At 43.0% G+C, this 20,026-nt stretch overlaps 1 protein-coding gene across 1 annotated transcript in view; it reads left to right on the top strand.

Moving 5' to 3' along the window:
• The window catches only part of ARHGEF26 (Rho guanine nucleotide exchange factor 26), a 189,653-nt gene that overhangs the window by 164,952 nt on the left and 4,675 nt on the right, over positions 1 to 20,026 (top strand). Inside the window, exons 12-14 of the mRNA XM_068280907.1 lie at positions 4,250 to 4,459; positions 10,153 to 10,220; positions 14,325 to 14,429. Of these exons, the coding sequence (XP_068137008.1) occupies positions 4,250 to 4,459; positions 10,153 to 10,220; positions 14,325 to 14,429 (383 nt within the window). The remainder of the gene's footprint in view (positions 1 to 4,249; positions 4,460 to 10,152; positions 10,221 to 14,324; positions 14,430 to 20,026) is intronic.

The following is a 20,026-nucleotide window of genomic DNA, read 5'->3' on the forward strand; positions in this document are numbered from 1 at the left end:
GTGAGCTCACGTAAAAATACTCCCAGAAAAGCTAAAATAATCATTACCTTCTCTTTCACCACTGTTTTCACTTCTTGGTGCTCTAGTAAGATTCCTTTCCAAATGTGTATACATCTCTTACCTGCAATAAATATTTCCTTATATGTAATTTAACATATAATTACATTTGTGCACCTCCTAAAGTAGTTTATAAGTATGCTGAGCATTGAAATATGAGTGGAGTTTGCATACTGTAAATGTTCAGAGGCAAGCCTTGCATGGGGATACCTGGGTGTACAGTCTGTCTCATTCTCTCTCTGTACATATGAGCATGCTCAAAGATTAATGCAGGGGAAACACTTGGACATGGTATTCTGTGCATTTATTTTTGTTGACTTACTGCTTTTGTTTGTTTTTTTGTTTGTTTTTTTAAGCGATATTGAAGTGAGCTGCATAAAAAATTGATTTAAGGTGACCACTAATGATCCAATCTTTTTCATCCAATCTTACCATTTCTATGTAATATAAGGTAACTGCCTGAAGTATCCATTCAGTATATTCACTCAGTTTACACTTATACTACATAGATTTGGTAAGATTGGATGAAAAAGATTGGATCATCAGTGGCCACCATTAGGTTCTCAACTATGGAGATGGAAAACTGTGGATATGATAGAGCTGAATTACATAACATGGAAGCTCTGCATGTGCATTAAACATTTAATAATTGCAAAATTGCTACACAATAGTCACAGTAGTTGTGACTATGTAGTAGTAATTTTGCAATTATTGAAGGTTTAATGCACATGCAGAGTTTGCAAGTTATGTAATGAATTTATACTGTATATGCCTTGTTACATGGAAAGTCCTCCTCTATGAGTGGTGCTACAACGTATTAAGTGACGGCCACTCTTTTTTTAATTTCAAAGTTGTATTTTGAGGATACGATAGGGCCTTACCTATTCCTCTCAGCCTCTTGCACACTACATGTGATTACGATTTGCGATTTTGACGCGATTTTACTTGCAATTCCGATTTGTGATTTTTAATTGGTACTGCATGCTGCGTTTTTTTCTGAGATCTTCTTTTTGTTTTGATAGCATCCAGGGAAAATCGGAATCGCAAATTGGATTCGCAAATCAGATTTCGGGTGTGCAGGGGGTGTGCGTTCGGCCTACCGTGGTTCCCCTCTGAATTTCCCCACCTTCGGGACTCATCAGCAGTCTTCAGAAGCACTGTCCCCGACTGATTCCAAAAATGGGCTCAGCTGTAATGTGCATGAGTGAGCCGAGACTCCTGGGAGCACAGTACAGATCTGCTGGTCTTTGAAAGTACGTGAGTACTTCCGAAGGCTTTCCGGAGGAGGCCCGAAAAAGATATTTGACCAAGGTGGTCAAAGAACTACTGGGACCTGGCAGTGGGACAAGGAGACAGAGAGGACCAGGAAGGTCCTCTAGGATCCAGAGCCTCACTCATTTTTTGCAGCTTGCTTCAGTATTGCTTAGAGGTTGGGAGCACATTAAGCAGAATTCGCATGCGTTTTTCAGGAGTGCACTCAGTTCTGCTCATTGTGCTCCCAGCACAAGTATAATCATTCATTTAGCTAATTGCAAGCTGAAGCTTCTCATCTCTGGCATTCTGCCCAGGCAGGAAGATTTGAAGGCGTCAGTAAACAAGGGGCAGCAGCAGGCTACGCACTCGTGCAGGTAAACTGCTAAACATGTAAACCACAGCGGTGCCAGACACGTCTTTTGCTGCCCTGCTTCCAGAGGGGTGAGCAGTATAGAACACAGGGCGGAGCTAGCACAGGATCCGGGATCACAGGACCGGGGGGGGAAGGGGGGCACATGATCTGGAGAGCACACAGGATTGGGGGGGGGGGAGGGGAGTAAGGACAGGGGGAGCACACAGGATGAGGGAAACGCACAGAACAGGGGGATCACCGGCCGAGTGGAATACAGGGCGGGGTGGGTTGAGAAGTTTGGTACAATGGGCCTTGGGTGATAAAATATACAAATCTGGCCTGTGGGACTACAACTACACAGTTTCCCAGGATGACAAATCTACACGATATTGCAGAAAATTTGCATGCATTTGCATTTTTCATGCGTTGTAATACAAAGTGTAATACAATGGTGTAAAGCTAGGTAATATTGTTGTGCTTTCTATTTGTAATGCTGTAGGTGCAATATGGTCAAAGCTTGTTTTAAGTTTGGTTTCTCTATAAATTGTTATGTGGGTACACACGCTAAATGCAACTCTGCCATGGTAGCCATTTGTAGTCGACTTTGCAGAGAATTGAGCATGTGTTCAGGTGTCCCCTGAGCTTGTTTAAAGAGAAACTCCAACCTGGAGTTGAACTTTATCCCAATTAGTAGCTGATACCCCCTTTTACCCTAAAGCAACACGAGCAGACATATCAAGGCGACAAAATTGTCTACCTAATCACTTTAAGTATTTATACTTGGGGAATAGGTCACCAACCTGAATTAACATACTACAAAAAAGAAAAAGAACTAGAACCCCCTAATATTCAATAATTATTAGCTAATACTTAGCTAATAATACAATACTGTAGTGAGAAATATATAAATATCTAGATGGGTCCCTTGGCAGCTTCGGCGGAACTAGTGGGGCAGCATGGGCAGCGCTGTGCAGCCATTCCTGTGTCCATTTACTTATTCATTGGGCGAGTCTTTTTGGCATGCGGATTGCTGCCATCTTCTTTCACTCGCTTCATTACTCATCTCATCTTGGTACTTGCTGGGTCTAAACTTTTTTATTTTTCACTCATATTTCAGCACTTTGTATATTTCTTTCACTAGGTATTTCATTTGGTGTCCCCTTTGGGTCTTTCTATACCCCCCCCCCCCCCCCCCTCTCTCCTCACTGTGTTTTTTGATAACATATTATGGATTTTTATTGATGTTTTGTATCTAGATATTTATATATTTCTCACTACAGTATTGTGGACCCTTCCATGATATCTTATTATCCAGTTTAGCACTAGAAGATTAGCACTAGCACTTTGTGTTGAGCAGGGAAATTGTATAGGAGATTTTATATGTTTGTATATTATCATATACTTCTCCTGGGATATGGATTTGTGAAACAGATGTCTCTAGTTTATACTTTTTTATACATAATTTTTGGACACTGTTACAATATTTATCACAAGGTTACCCAGGAGAATCATTGACCTATTTTATGATATATTGCACATTTGACTCAATCATGTATCTTTGTTATTTAGGGGCCTGTGTACCAGGTCTGGCTGCCTGTTTTTAATTGGTTTTATCTTTTTGAGCTGGTTTTGAATAAAGATTTTTTTCACTGATCCAGGTGTCTTTAGCCATATATTAGCCACGACTCTTAGCTAATAATTATTGAATATTAGGGGGTTCTAGTTCTTTTTCTTTTTGGTGATATCCCCTTTTACATGAGAAATATAATGATTTTCACAAACAGACCATCAGGGGGCGCTGTATGACTGATTTTGTGCTGAAACCCCTCCCACAAGAAGCTCTGAGTACCGCGGTACTCTGGGCAAACTGCCACAATGTAACAATGTTCACAGACAGGAATTAGCTGTTTACAACTGTCTCTAACAGCCAAAACAGCTAGGAGCAGCTACATAACCTGCCCACAGTAAAAATGTCACCATGTAATAAATGTCAGAATGTAAATCGGGGACAGGAAAGATTTTACAATGAGCAAACACTGACTAAATCATTTATACATAATTATGGTAAAAAATGAAGCATTTTTTTATTACATTATTTTCACTGGAGTTCCTCTTTAAAGATCTGATATCCCGGAACTTTAGACAACAGCGACTATAAAGCTAATTCTTGTCCTCACCTGTCCCCACCAGCCGCTCTGTTGTTCACTTTGTGTCATCCCTCTTCCCCCTCCATAGCAGCAGATGTCTTATTCTGCTATAGATGTGTGAGGTGCCTGTACAGCGGCCAGACCCCAAACTGTCACCCGAGGCTACATAAGTCCCAATCCTTTTGGGCAACGAACAAACTCTGACAGACTGAATGCCATGTATATGTGAATATTATGCTTTGGAATTTGTTTTTTTAAGTCATCCTATTGCTAAACAAGGATAATGTGTATCTGAGGTTGAAGGATGTTTTTGAATAAGTGGTGCTTTATCTGTTTTCCACTGTGCAAAGTAGACAGAAGGATGTGTGTACTTCTTGTTTAAGGAAAATACCCCAAAAATGAAGAGGTTTATACATTTTTGTATGTTCTGTTCTTGCAGTGATGAAAGCCACAATGTGACGGATTATACCATGCTGGATCAGCTTCATGTGGAGCAGTGTGACAATGAGGATCCAACTACTACTCCATTAAAGAACAGCACTCCCATCCTTTACTCCAGACAGTCCTCTGCCACACATCTGTTCACACTCACCATTCACAGCAATCATGCAGGAGACGAGGTGGAAATGCTGCTGGGAGCCGAAACTCTGTAAGTGCCTCAATGAGGTTGTCTTCTTTCATACATGCATTCTAGTCAAGCATGAGAGGTTTGTATTGAATGTCACTCAGGGATAGAGGTGATTCATTTAATCCGCATACATTCTCCTGAAGGAGGCTAAAACAGGAAGGTGAAGTTAGACATAATCATACTGTCGCTAACCGCAATCAGAGATTTACACGATGATGGTATTTTCTCATTCATCCCCCCCCCCGGAAGAATCGCAGACTGCCATGGATGGATGAAATAGGCCATAGCGACACTTTTTTGTCAATACCAAATACTGTATTTTTTGGACTATAAGACTCAGGGTGGGAAAAAGTCACTGTGTCTTATAGTCCAAATGCAGGGTGTTTCTGACTTGTGAACGCCTGCCAATACGAACCACCAACCCGCCACTGTGTCGGGGACTCCCTGTACTGTGCCCATGCAAAGAAGGACACGGGGACAAACGGACACAAAGGGGCATAAAGGAGGATACAAGGAGTACACAGGCAGACACATGGGGTCACAGGAGGACACAGGGAGACACAAGAGGTACAAGCGGGCATGAGGTACAAAGGGGGCATAATCTACAAAATGCCCCTTCACCATGGATGCACCATTATTTAATTATTTACCAAGTTAATATATATGTTTTTCCCCTGGTTTTTGCCCTCTTAACCTAAGTGCATCTTATGGTCAGGAGCGTCTTATAGTCTGAAAAATACGGTAAATAACAACACATAACAGAACTTTTATAGAAGATAATAAATGTAATAGCATGAGAATTGAAGGAGGGGCTACGGAGGTCAAGAACACGTAATACAAACGACACAGCCAGGGCCCCAGACGTGGACACTGACCCAAGGACAGCTGTCGGCTGACACCAAGAGTCCTACTTGGTGTAGACTTCAAACAGTCTGAGGTGTCCCCACCAATGGGTGGATGCTTACCACAAAAACAAAAAAAACAACAACCATTGTACGACCTCCCCGCCCGGCTGCAATGACATAACAACAATGCAACTAAAACACACCCAATCTCCACTTCCGGGACAAGCAGAAGAAAAGTGATGGAAAAACCTTGTCCAGCTTGTGCCAAGATTGGGTGGTAAGTGCAGACCTCCCCTCTCTGTCCCACCCATCCACTTCCTCAACTATCCCTGACCAAAAGTCTCAAGCAAAGTTTAACCCGTAACCTTCCAAACCTGAACCCCTGCCCAATAGACTAATTGATTGCCTAACACCAGCTAGCCAGAAGAAGAAAGGTGTGAGTGTGTGGTGGTGGGGGGTTAGTGCAGAGCAAAAACATGGTGGCCTTCCTATAACCCTAGCAAGCTGCAGGCCTTGTTAATAAGGTACCTCATCAAAGCAATCATAGGCTGCTGCATATATTCTTCTTTGGAGAATTGGTGTAGAGTAAACTGATCATCGCTACTCAGGATACACACTGCCTGCGGAATGGCTCTTGTAATCATCTTGAAATCACTTTGTCATTCTGCAAATCTTGCTAATTGTTTATCATGTTGTGTACATTGATTTAAGCCTCTATTTTGCTCATTATGTTTTTCTGATTTTGAATGGAATCTTATTTGGCATTATAAACCTGCATTTACAGTTGCAAATCTGTTTGATTTATTTATTAATGTATTTATTTAAAATGCAGGCTGTCCTGTTGTAGCGTTTTGCTTCTTCTATTGAATTAAGTGGGATTTCTTGTTTGTAGGGTGGACATTGTCTCTAAATGACTGTCACCCGCAGAAGGGATCAGTACTGGATCCTTTAGGCCAAGTGCTATACAAATGCATCGCTATGCTACAGCCCCATGACTTATTCTTCTGCGATGGGGAAAGAGAGGGTCAAAGGCACGGCTCACAAAGGTGCAGCATCTGATGGACAGGGTATGGAGGAAAACAATGCTCTCGGTCAAGGCATTCCAGCACCCCGGATCTTACAGTGATGCATTGGGGCATCCGTACTTGTGCTAGATTTTCAGCAGAGACGCCACCTCCGCCGAGAACACTCTAGCGTGTGTACTAGGCTGGCCTTAATACTTTTACCATTACCATTCCATTCTGTGGCATCGCCTTGCTAAACTGAGCCTGACAGGTCTCCTTGTGAGCAAGAAGTCCAGGGTTTATGCAGGCCTGACATCACGTCTCCATTCATGTGACCATGATCCTCTACACTGGTGCTGAAGCTGATGGAATGGTAAATAACAAATGAATGGAAAATAACGTTACATGTAACTCTCCTTTAATTGAGTGTTTCTTATTTTTATTTAAAATTTGGATATGGAGATCCCCTTTAAAATGCAAAATGTAATTGTTTTTTTTTTCTAAAAAGAAAAAAAAAATGTGACTGATTACTTTCTGTCACTTCCTGTGTGGGAAAACCATTTGCAAGTTGAGCACTTTTAGGACAGGATTCCCTGCCCCCCCCCCCCCCCCCCTTACTTTTCACCAATAATGACGCCACCAACAACAACAACATTCGAAAATTCTGTGATTTGGATGAGCTCTGTTCAGTGTGAGCGGCACTTATGAGGTAAGACTTTTTAGTCTGAAAGCAGAAAGCAGTAGCCAGGATCATGTGGCTCAATTTGCAAACTAATTTTAAGGTGTGGTATAAATCTACTATGGTTTTATACCTGTACATTAAGCTTGGCCTGCTGCTCTGGTTTCAGATTTAAAAACATACTGTACTATGACAATATAGGCACCTTTCTTTTTATTACCAGCCTTTCTATAAATAGACCTTTTTGCAGCGATGTTGCCAAATGTGATATGTACACATATGATGTTGTATAACATTGTGCACTGCATAAAATGTTGCTATGTCACAGCAAAGCACAAGGCGTAATAACAGCAGATTCTTTATCGTTCCATCTGACTGGTATGGAGAGTTGTAGTTATTCAGTTTCTGGGGTATCTGTTTTCTATCATCCTAGTGTCAGCACTTCCCCTCACAGATCCCCAGTGTTGATAGATTGTCAGTGACAGGGTGTCTGGTAATCATGCGTGTTGCAGAGTTCCCATCTCTGATATCATGACATGGTGGGATTACCAGCCAGAACTCTGGATTTCTAAAGAATATAACAGAGATGATCAGTTCTATCTTCCCATTTCCTTCTCCTCATATTTCTTTCTGCACATTATTATGTGATCACACTGTATATCAATGTGCTGCAGGCAGAATTCATATGAAGAGCATTCCTCCAGTGATTAAAGTCCACATCCGGGCACAAGTATTTCACTAGTGCTACACAGGAAGTCAGTAGCAGTTATTATTATGTATACTGTACAGCATCAACATCTTCTGTAGTGCTATACAGAGTACAAAACAGACAGTAGCGGGGACCATTAACACAGAGTACAATCAAACAATTGGCAACACAAGTACAAAAAACAGAGTTCATGTATGGTAGAAAAACATCCAGCAAGGGGCATAACTACAAACCATGATGCTTCCCTAAAGCGGACTTTAAAACAGACCTGAACTCTTGCACAGGAGGCACAGTGTGTTTATAGAGAACAGCCTGTCTAGTTCTCCCTTCTCGTCAAATAATAATGAGCTAGTGTAATTTGAGCTGTAAGCTCCCGACTGCTGAATTCTGAGCTAATATGTAAACACAGGAGGTTAACCCTGTCTGTGCTCTCTGGATACTAGCAAGTAACCACTCTGCAGAATCTCAGTGGGAGTGCTATAAGCAGTAACAGAGAGGGAGTTCTGAGTTCAGGTCCACTTTAAAGCCTAGTACACGCATCTAATTTCGAATGATCAAATTTCACAAAAATTTTATGCAGTTTGGAAGTGGGCTAATTAAGAAAGTGTATTTGATTGACCAATTTTCAAACTTCATACAACTTACGTTAAGTTTGCATGCAAGCTGTCATTATTAGCATCTCATTGGGCATCTATGGACTAGATATGAGTCTCTCTCCCACCTAACCAGTATGCTGCCACCTACAAACACAAGACACACTTACACACCTATGCTGCCACCTACAAACACACAGTCTAGTAAATGCAGGGCCAATCTGCCCAAGATTTGCATAGACCATACATTGGCTTAACAGCAATCGTAAGGCCATGAGAGCAGTGCACAGCTACTGAATGATGCTAGGGAGAAGAGTCAATCTGGTATGGTAAAAAAAATCAAGCCTTATAGCTATTGTTCATTTCTGAACAATAGCACACCTGTACCAGTGACATCTAGGCCTGCACGATAAACGTTTTTTAAATTCGAAATCACGATGTGGGGCACGACAATTACGTAATCGTCAAAGCAGCAGTTTTGTGACCCGTATAATTATAGCGTAGTAACTCACCTTCCGGGATCCCCGGCAGACTCTTGCTACTTCCTTTCCCGGCATCTGTCGCACTGGTAACAACAAAGCTGCCTGTGATGACGTAACTGCATGTCATCACAGGGGGCGCTGGTACCAACGCGACGGACGCCTGGGAGAGGAAATAAAAAGAGGCTGTGGGGATCGAGGAAGGTGAGTTACTGCGCTACGCTCGCTCTCACCCAACGCTGCACCTATGCTGCCTGGCTACCTGTACTTGAAGGCACCTACCTAGCTAACTTATTCTTTGGGGAACTATACTGGCTACCTATACTGGAGGCACCCAGCTAGCTGACCTATACTGTCGGCAACTCTACTAATGGCTACCTATACTAGAGCTATACTGGAGGCACCTACCTACCTAACCTTAATTGGGGGCAACTATACTGGCACCCTATACTCTAGGCGCCTACCTGGCTAATCTATACTGGGGCTACTATACTGGCCAGAGCAGGGACAAGGTCCTCCAGCACCCAAGGCTGAGACACCAAAGTGCGCCCCTCCATCCCTCCCACCTCAGCTGTCACACACTGATTACTATTAGACTAAGAGGGCCACAGGGCCCCCAACACCTTAATCTCTAGTTATCTGGCTTGCTGTCACTGCTATGTATCCCCTTTTCTTATTTCTTTCTGCTTCATACACAATTAGGAATGACAGCTGAATGAATTGTGCGCCCCCTCCTACACTGCGCCCTGAGGCTGGAGCCTCTCCAGCCTATGCCTCGGCCCGGCCCTGATACTGGCTACCTATACTGGAGGCATCTACCTGGCTAACCTATACTGGGGGATACTATACTGGCTACCTATACTGGAGGAACCTACCTGGCTAACCTATACTGGGGGCAACTATACTGGCTACATATTGGAGGCACCTACCTGGCTAACGTATACTGGGTGGCAACTATACTGACTACCTATACTGGAGGCACCTACCTGGCTAACCTATACTGGGGCAGCTATACTGGCTACATTTTGGAGGCACCTACCTGGCTAATCTATACTGTGGGCAACTATACTGGCTACATATTGGAGGCACCTACCTGGCTAACCTATACTGGGGGGCAACTATACTGGCTTCCTATACTGGAGGCACCTACCTGGCTAACCTATACTGGGGGCATTGTGAATTTAGTGCTACAGCTTGATTTGAAGAAATTTGTGAATCAAATTGAAATCGCAATTTTTGAGAGAAAAATCACAGTTAATTTTTTTTTCTAAAATTGTGCAGCCCTAGTGACATCTACAGCCTATTCACCCCACCCCCTTATATGTATATACAATTTTTTTTATTTTTTGTTAGTCTTACTGCATAATTGCTCTCTGTAACCTGAGGACAAACTTTTGTTTTTCAGAAGTGACCGAGCACGATGGGTTACAGCTCTGAGTCAGAGCAAAGAAAAACCATGCACAGACAGAACAAGTAAGACAAATAGCATTCTTTCCCTGTCTCACACTGCCCTCTGCTGATTACTTTTGGTTCTGACATAGGTCGCTGCATTTTCTTCAGTATAATTACAGTACTGTATTATTTAGTATTTATATAGCATGGATATCTTTTGCAGAGCTGTACAGAGTATATAGTTAATAATAATGATTTATAGAGTGCCATCATCTTCCGTGGTGCGGAGTAAGAAAAAGACTAACACAAATGCGGTAAATAAAAATAGACATTGGTATACATAAAAATAAATAGATTAGTACAGTTGGTACAGTTGTGCTCATAAGTTTACATACCCTGGTAGAATTTATGATTTCTTAACAATTTTTCAATGAATATGAATGATAACACAAAAACTGTTATTTCACTCATGGTTAGTGGATGGCTGAAGCCATTTCTTGTCAAAGAACTGTGTTTACTCTCCCCAAATTACCTTGGCCATCCTCCAACCTACTGGCACAAAGTAATTTAGTGATGAGACTAAAATTTTACTTTTTGGCCACAACCATAAACACTAAATTTGGAGAGGACTCAGAAAAGTCTATAAGGAAGGGTACACTATTCCTACTGTGAAACATGGTGGTGGAACACTAATGTTTCGGGGATGTTTGAGGTACAAAGGTACAGGAAATTTGGTTAGAATTTGTGGCAATTTGAATGCAGTAAGTTATTAAAAATTACTGGAGGAAAATTTGCTCTCATTAGCCAGAAAGCTGAGCATAGTTAGAAATTCCAACATGACCATGATCCAAAACACAAGGCCAAGTCGACCTGTCATTGGCTACAGAAACATAATGAAGGTTCTGGAGTGGCCATCTCAGTCTCCTGTCCTGACCTAGGTATCATAAAGACACTTTGAGGAGACCTCAAACATGCAGTTCATGCAAGACCGCCCAAGAATTTATGGTTACTGAAGGCTTTTTGACAGAAAGAATGAAATGGGCAGCTTTACCATCTGAGAAGAAAAAGAGCCTCATCCACAACTATCACAAAACACTTCAAGCTGTCACTGATATTAAAGGGGGCAATTTGCGGAATTAACAACTGGGTGTGTAGTGATTTTGATTTAAAAAGAGTAAACACAGTTGTTTGACAATAAATGGCTTCAGCCAACCACTAACCATGAGCGGAAGAAATTTTTTGGTGTTATCATTTATATTCTATGAAAAATGGTTAAGAAGTCATAAATTCTGCCAGGGTATGTAAACTTATTAGCACAACTTGAACATATAATACAGAAGTTGTAGACCATATAATAATTTAGTTATAGTGACAATTGTATATCGATTAAAAAAATGTACAACAACTTACAAAACACAAAGTGAGATAGCCCTGCCCATGCTAGCTTACATTCTTGTATCTATTTTTCATGTAGCTTACTGATACCTGTTACTGTTTAGGTAATTGATCTGTACTATAACTTGACTCTAGTAGTACACTCCTATAGCCAGTTGCATGTAATGGTGACACACTCATCGCCTTTTATATTGGTCATAATCACTAGACAGGTTCTTGAAAAGTCACTGGATTAGCAGTTGTGTGGCTATGGTAATGTAGATGCACCCATACCACAAGACCTTATTGAAAATAGATCCACACGGCCTTGGATTTATGAGAGAAAAAGTTTATGCTGTATGTGCCTGCATTCGACAATAACCACACAAGTGCTGAATAATTATCCTTTCATTTTACCATCATTGTAATCTGATATGACCATCGCTATAATCTGATATGAGCAATCTATAATCTGATATGACCTACAGTAAGTGAAAGTTGCAAATTTATGCCACTTAAAAGAAGTGAGTTTCAATAAATTCAAGCCAGGATGGCAGTCAGTTAATGTCCTCCTGTGTTCTCCACTATTCCCTAGCCTGGGAGATAGCATAGCAGTCTTGTCGTTCACTCTCCTGTTGTCAGACTTCTTTAAAAATGACTCTGTCAAGTAATTAATTTAATCTATGTACATAAGATAACATCATTTACATTCCTGATAACCTATAACTACAGGCAACATTTTACGCAATGATTATCTGACGATCCATTGTTGATTGTGTTTCTGTAAGCATATTAATCATGCGTGTGTACACAACTTAAAGGATACATGAGCTGAAAGGAAAGATTGAAGCTTTACTTACCTGGGGCTCCTTCTAGCCCCTAGAAGTCTAACCGCTCCAGCGCCAAAGTTCCACTGTTTTTAGACTGCCGCTGGCCTATCCATAACACCACAACCCATGGCTAGGTCACTGGCTTCTGTGCATGCTCCGGCGCATCTCGCCCCTCTCGTGATTGCAGGCAACCTGGGGAACTGGGAAACTTTGGCGGTGGGACAGTCAGACTTCTAGGGGCTGGAAGAAGCCCCAGGTAAGTAAAGCTGCAATCTTTTCTTACAACTCATGTATCCTTCAATGCAAGTGAACCAGAAGCATATCTGCAGATGAGCTGTGAAAAAGCCGCTGTCGCTGGACTAGGCTTCCTGGTGCTGATCAGACTGCTGCTGCATTAGCAGGGATTTTTCTTTTAAATGAAGAGATTGATTTATTTATTTGTTGTAGTTATAAAGCGCCAACATATTACACAGCGCTGGACATTAGTTTAGGTTACAAAAAATATTTAGGGGTGACATACAGCAATTCAAGAAAAACCAGATCACGCAGCACAGTAGGAGTACAAGGTAATGCTTAGTCGGTCACTGGATGGGAGCATGGGGATTAGGCAAGTTGCGTTCACTCAAATGCATTGCATGGGTGCACAGTAATGGAGGTGCATGATCAGGTAGGACACACAAGGAGGAAGACCCTGCCCAAAGGCTTACAATCTAGAGGGAGAGGTAGGGAAACAAAAGGTAGGGGACCAGAGTTCAGCTGCAGGTTTACAGCACCAGTGAGGGGTGGTAGAACAGAGTGAAGAGGTGAGTTTTGAGGGTCTTATTGAAGATGTTGGAGGGGTAAGATTGGAGATGTAGGTTGGGCAGGTTTTGTGGACAGATTTGTTCGTCAGACACAATATCTTGAATCGGATTCTGGACTGGATAGGAAGCCAGTGGAATGATTCACAGAGGGGAGCCGCCGTGGTGAAGCGATGGGAGGAGTAGATAATGCTGGCTGCCGCATTCATGATGGACTGCAGCGGGTCAAAGGGAGACCAGACAGTTTAGCAGGTAAAGCTTGCTTTTGGAGTATGCAAACCTGGTAGATGGTTGGGAGGTGGGGCGAAGCAGGTAATTTCAGCTGAGTGCCGTGTGGCAAAACTAGGCTGGCCCCATAGTAGTCATATTATACTGTGCGGGGCGCGTAAGGGTAATTCGGGGCCTACAGCGATCGCTGGACCCCGAATTAAACCTCGCTCCAAGTTGCGACAACTCTGAAAGGGAATAGTGTTTTATGCCACTGGGAATTTGAGCACCAGCAGGGTGAGCTGTCACCCTGTGCCCAGCTCACCGGCGGAGTACATATACGTACCCATATGGGGATGCTAGCAGCCACCTTGCTGGCAAGGTTTAAAGGAGTCATCAGGCAATATTATGCCCCTCCCAATCTACTTACCTGGGGCTTCCTCCAATCCCTTGCAGCTGACATGTCCCACACCGCATCTCCGTTCACAGCTGCTAGCCCGGGGTCCGCGCCACGTGCAGAGGCCGATCTCCTCTACTGTGCCTGCATGAGCGCCGTTGTCAATCAAGTCCACATTCTCCGCGTAGTTCTGCGCTTACGCAGTACGCCACAGACAATGTGGGCTTGATTGACAGCGGGGCTTCACACAGGTGCAGTAAGGACAACCTCGAGGTCGGCCTTTGCACCGTGTGGGGCCAGCGGCTGAGAGCGGAGCTGTGGCATGGGACATGTCGGCTGCAAGGGGCTGGAGGAAGCCCCAGGTAGGTAGATCGGTGGGACATAGTATTGCCCGATAACTCCTTTAAGTGGGCTTTAACATTGTGACATGGGTTGTAGGTCAATCACTTCAAAACATTACAATTTAATGCGACAGTCGTGATACTAGCATATTTAGGACAAGACTTTCATGCTCTCTCTTCGAGATTGCCATGCAAACTTTTAATCTATATTTATTTGTCATTTTCCCCTTTATTAGCTTTAACTCAGGTGGAAATTATTCGGACCTACACAGCAAAACAACCAGATGAGTTATCCCTGCAGGTGGCTGATGTTGTCCTGGTTTATCAGAAAATTTCTGATGGTGAGTATGGTCATTTTTAACTTTTATTATCAATTAACTAGGTAAATTTAATTTATTTTAATTGTTCTATAATATATTTTGACGATTCTTTCTGCAATCCTATTTTTAAATTAGTGAAACACTCACTGACCTTTTAAGGACCATTATCACAAAATAAACTCAGGCAAACACTGTGTAAAGACAGGTGATAGATTAGTATGTTTGTGTATAATCTTTAAATACGCATTCTGCAGGTAGAGGCAACATCAGACATCAGTGATGGGGAACATGAAGAGTCTTGCATCTGCAAGGGATTTCATATTTGCATAGATTGTTGTGGGCCTCATTCACTAATCTTTACATTGCACTGACAGCATAAGTAGAGATTAGCAGGTGTTATGTAAATTGCATAATGCTTGTTACACAAATAAAGTAATGCACATTATGCACAAAAATGTACTATTTAGGTATAACACGCATTACTGGCGGACTCTGTTAGCATTATGCTGACCAAGTCAGCCAGTAACGCACATTATACAGGCAACATATAGGTCGTGTGCATAACATGAGTTACACTCTCTACATAATGCGTGAATTGCGTAATGCCTGCTAAAGTTACGCAGCATGGTGACATAGTGGATACTACTTACGCCATGTACCTGTGAGTCCCTGGTTTAAATCTTGGCCAGGACGCGATTTGCAAAGAGTTTGTATGTTCTCCCCATATTTGCGTGGGTTTCCTCTGAGTAATCTGGCTTCCTCCCACATCCCTAAAAAAGACATAGATAGTTAATTGGCTCCTCTCAGAAATCAAGTTCATATATATATATATATATATATATATATATATATATATATATATATATACATATACACACAGTGGTGTGAAAAACTATTTGCCCCCTTCCTGATTTCTTATTCTTTTGCATGTTTGTCACACTTAAATGTTTCTGCTCATCAAAAACCGTTAACTATTAGTCAAAGATAACATAATTGAACACAAAATGAAGTTTTAAATGATGGTTTTTATTATTTAGTGAGAAAAAAAACTCCAAATCTACATGGTCCTGTGTGAAAAAGTGATTGCCCCCCTTGTTAAAAAATAACTTAACTGTGGTTTATCACACCTGAGTTCAATTTCTGTAGTCACCCCCAGGCCTGATTACTGCCACACCTGTTTCAATCAAGAAATCACTTAAATAAGAGCTATCTGACAAAGAGAAGTAGACCAAAAGCACCTCAAAATCTAGACATCATGCCAAGATCCAAAGAAATCCAGGAACAAATGAGAACAAAAGTACTGTAATTGAGATCTATCAGTCTGGTAAAGGTTATAAAGCCATTTCTAAAGCTTTGGGACTCCAGCGAACCACAGTGAGAGCCATTATCCACAAATGGCAAAAACATGGAACAGTGATGAACCTTCCCAGGAGTGGCCGGCCGACCAATATTACCCCAAGAGCGCAGAGAAAACTCATCTGAGAGGCCACAAAAGACCCCAGGACAACATCTAAAGAACTGCAGGCCTCACTTGCCTCAATTAAGGTCAGTGTTCACGACTCCACCATAAGAAAGAGACTGGGCAAAAGCGGCCTGCATGGCAGATATCCAAGGCGCAAACCACTTTTAAGCAAAAAGAACATTAAAGGGAAGGTTCAAGCAAAAAAAAAAAATGAGATTCACTTACCTGGGGCTTCTACCAGCCCCATGTAGCCATCCTGTGCCCTTGTAGTCACTCACTGCTGCTCCAGTCCCCCGCTGGCAGCTTTCTGACCTCGGAGGTCAGGGCCACATTGCATACATTTTTACGCATTCCAGCTAGTGCAGGAACAAAAATTTACGCGTTTCACCACTAACGCGTAAAAATGTATGTGTTAATGTTCCTGCACTAGCGGGAATGTGTAAAAATGTACGCAATTTGGCCCTGACCTCCGAGGTCAGAAAGCTGCCAGCGGGGGACTGGAGCAGCAGTGAGTGACTACGAGGGCACAGGATGGCTGCATGGGGCTGGTAGAAGCCCCAGGTAAGTGAATCTCTTTTTTTTTTTTTTGCTTGGACCTTCCCTTTAAAGCTCGTCTCAATTTTGCTAAAAAACATCTAAATGATTGCCAAGACTTTTGGGAAAATACCTTATGGACCGACGAGACAAAAGTTGAACTTTTTGGAAGGTGCGTGTCCCGTTACATCTGGCGTAGAAGTAACACAGCATTTCAGCAAAAGAACATCATACCAACAGTAAAATATGGTGGTGGTAGTGTGATGGTCTGGGGTTGTTTTGCTGCTTCAGGACCTGGAAGGCTTGCTGTGATAGATGGAACCATGAATTCTACTATCTACCAAAAAATCCTGAAGGAGAATGTCCGGCCATCTGTTCGTCAACTCAAGCTGAAGCGATCTAGGGTGCTGCAGCCGGACAATGACCCAAAACACACCAGCAAATCCACCTCTGAATGGCTGAAGAAAAACAAAATGAAGACTTTGGAGTGGCCTAGTCCAGGGGCGCCTTTACCTGCTGTCATTACAAGCAGGTGCTTGGAGCGGCATGAAGGGAGGGGGGCGCACTGCTGCGGAGGGGGGTCTGCGTGCGGCTGGTCGCCGCTCTTAAAATCAGCTGCGCTTGTCGGCGGCGGCGCTCGTGGTTTATTTACACCACGTGGTGCTCTCTCTGCCTCTGCCGCTTCTATGACGCCCCCCCCCCCCCCCGCCCAGGCCCAGCCAATAGAGTCTCGGTGGAGAGTCCCGACTCCCGCCCACTCCACCTCCTCCAAATCTCCTTGCCCGCCCACCGCTCCTCTCCCTAGCAGCAGTCGCAGTTTGTTTACTGCGTGTGCGACGACGCCTCTAACTCCGCCCCCCGCCTGAAGCCAGCGTGACTCTCCTGGCTGGCGCCGGCGCTGCATGCCTGAGGGGACAGGGAGCTTGCACCACGAGCACGACTACTGTGTCTGTGCCCCCTGCTGAGCCCCCCCTTGGCATGTGTTCTGCTCTCTCTCTCCCCCTTCTCCTCCCGGACCCCCAAACAAGTGGCTGCATGCTGAGGCAGCTAAGGTAAGCGAGTCCATACTAGTAGGCTAAAGACAGTTGTGATGATGTGATCACTGCTGTATCAATAAAAAAAAAGTGGACCTGAACTCTTACACAGGACAGAAGGAACATGTGGAGAAATGCACCCTGTATGTATTTAGATTTAGCCTGTTTCATTCCCCTCATTTATTAGTAATCGCAAGTTGTAATTTGATCCTCCCTGTGTTACCTGACTGTCATGCCACCACAGCAGATAAGCTCATTAGAAAGCACAGGATGTTAACAATATGTATGCCTCCATGAAAGCAGGAAGTAGAACAAGTGATGATTTATTTTAAGATTTGTATCAGCTGTAACAAAGAAACGTTGTTGTTTAAAGTCCAGAGACGAGCAGCGTCTTTGGTACAATACTTACCGTAGGCTTCCTTAAACACGCTAGGGCTGCTCGTTCCTTGCCATTTCCCTGGGTGACTCCAGTCACCCATAATTGTCCCCGAAAGCCTGGCCGAGTTGCGCTCAGTCACACATGTGCGGCCCTTCCAGGTGCGCTTCTGTCCCTGGGCGCGATCTGTGCTTGCGCAGTACAAGTACAGGGACGGGAGCACGCCTGGCGAGCCACACATGCGTGATGGAGTGCAGCCAGGCTTTCGGGGACAACTGCAGGTGACAGGAGTCACCCAGGGAGATGGCGAGGGACGAGCAGCCTTTATCATTATAGTATAATATTGTGTGTGTGTGTGTGTGGGGGGGGGGGGGCACAGGTTTTCTCGCCTGGAGTGACAAAATGGCTAGAGGCGCCCCTGGCCTAGTCAAAGTCCTGACCTGAATCCTATTGAGATGTTGTGGCATGACCTTAAAAAGGCAGTTAATGCTAGAAAACCCTCAAATAAAGCTGAATTACAACAATTCTGCAAAGATGAGTGGGCCAAAATTCCTCCAGAGCGCTGTAAAAGACTCGTTGCAAGTTATCGCAAACGCTTGATTGCAGTTATTGCTTCTAAGGGTGGCCCAACCAGTTATTAGGTTCAGGGGGCAATTTCTTTTTTCACACAGCTCCATGTAGGTTTTGAGTTTTTTTTCTCACTAAATAATAAAAACCATCATTTAAAACTGCATTTTGTGTTCAATTATGTTATCTTTGACTAATAGTTAAAGTTTATTGATGAGCAGAAACATTTAAGTGTGACAAACATGCAAAAGAATAAGAAATCAGGAAGGGGGCAAATAGTTTTTCACACCACTGTATATGTATATATATATATATATATATATATGTATGTATATATATGTATGTATATATATGTATGTATATATATGTATGTATGTATATATATATATGTATGTATATGTATATATATATATATATATATATATATATATATATATATATATATATATATATATATATATATATATATATATATATATATATATTTATTTTCAAATTCCAGCAGCACTAACCTAATGCAGGAACAGTCCTCCACACACACTCTGCTGCACCCTATAACTGCTATATATACAGTTCAGTACTTAAAGGGGTTATTTCACGAAAAAAGTAGGCAGTTAAAAAATGTGACAGATGACAGGTTTTGGGCCAGTCCATCTTTTTAAGGGGGATTCTCAGGGCTTTCTTTGTTTTCAACAGCATTTCCTGAACAACAGTTTAACTGCCAAAATAGCAAGATACCAGCCGGCCTCCCTAATCACTTGCACACTATTATGTCAGTTAAATTTTGCAACTGTTGTTCAGGAAATGCTGTTGAAAACAAAGAAAGCCCTGAGAATCCCCCTTAAAAAGATGGACTGGCCCAAAACCTGTCATCTGTCACATTTTTTAACTGCCTACTTTTATCGCGAAAGAACTCCTTTAAAATGACCCTGAACAGTAGGTAAAATCAAAAATTTCATTTACCTAATGCTTCCTCCAGCCCACCGTAGGCTGCGAGGTCCCGTGGCGTCCTGGCTGCTCTCCGGGTCCCGCTTGCAGCTCCATTACCGGCGACACTCGGGCTGGGCGCTCCGCGTCATCACGCCAGGCCGCTACGCGTCATCATGGTGGCCGGCGTGACAGTCCTGCACATGCGTGGTTCATAATTAGAAACCCGCACATGTGCAGGACTGTCACGCCGGCTGCCATGATGACGCGTAGCGGTCGGTTTGATGACGCTGAGCGTCCAGATTTAGGAAGTGTCGGCCCAGTAATGGAGCCGCCAGCAGGACCCAAAGAGGAGCCAGGAGGACACCGGGGACCTTGGTCGGCCTACGGTGGGCTGGAGGAAGCCCCAGGTAAGTGACATTTTTTATTTTACCTACCGCTCAGGGTCCCTTTAATTGTGGGTGTGCTGTAGTTCAATAATAGATACCAAAGATTACACAAATATGTCCTCCACTGTGCAACAGATGGTGAATATTCCCGTGACTTCTCAGTTTCCTGCAATGGCGGAGTTTAAAAAAAAAAAACATGCTAACAATGGTGCATTACTTCAGTAGTACAAAACCACCACTATTCCAGGTTTACAATGTAATAACTCATTTCCTATGTCTGGTGAGGGTGATCACTCCATGCAAGGCTTACCAGATACCTCTATATTCAA

Source organism: Hyperolius riggenbachi, chromosome 4, assembly GCF_040937935.1.
Source record: "Hyperolius riggenbachi isolate aHypRig1 chromosome 4, aHypRig1.pri, whole genome shotgun sequence".
NCBI lineage: Eukaryota > Metazoa > Chordata > Amphibia > Anura > Hyperoliidae > Hyperolius > Hyperolius riggenbachi.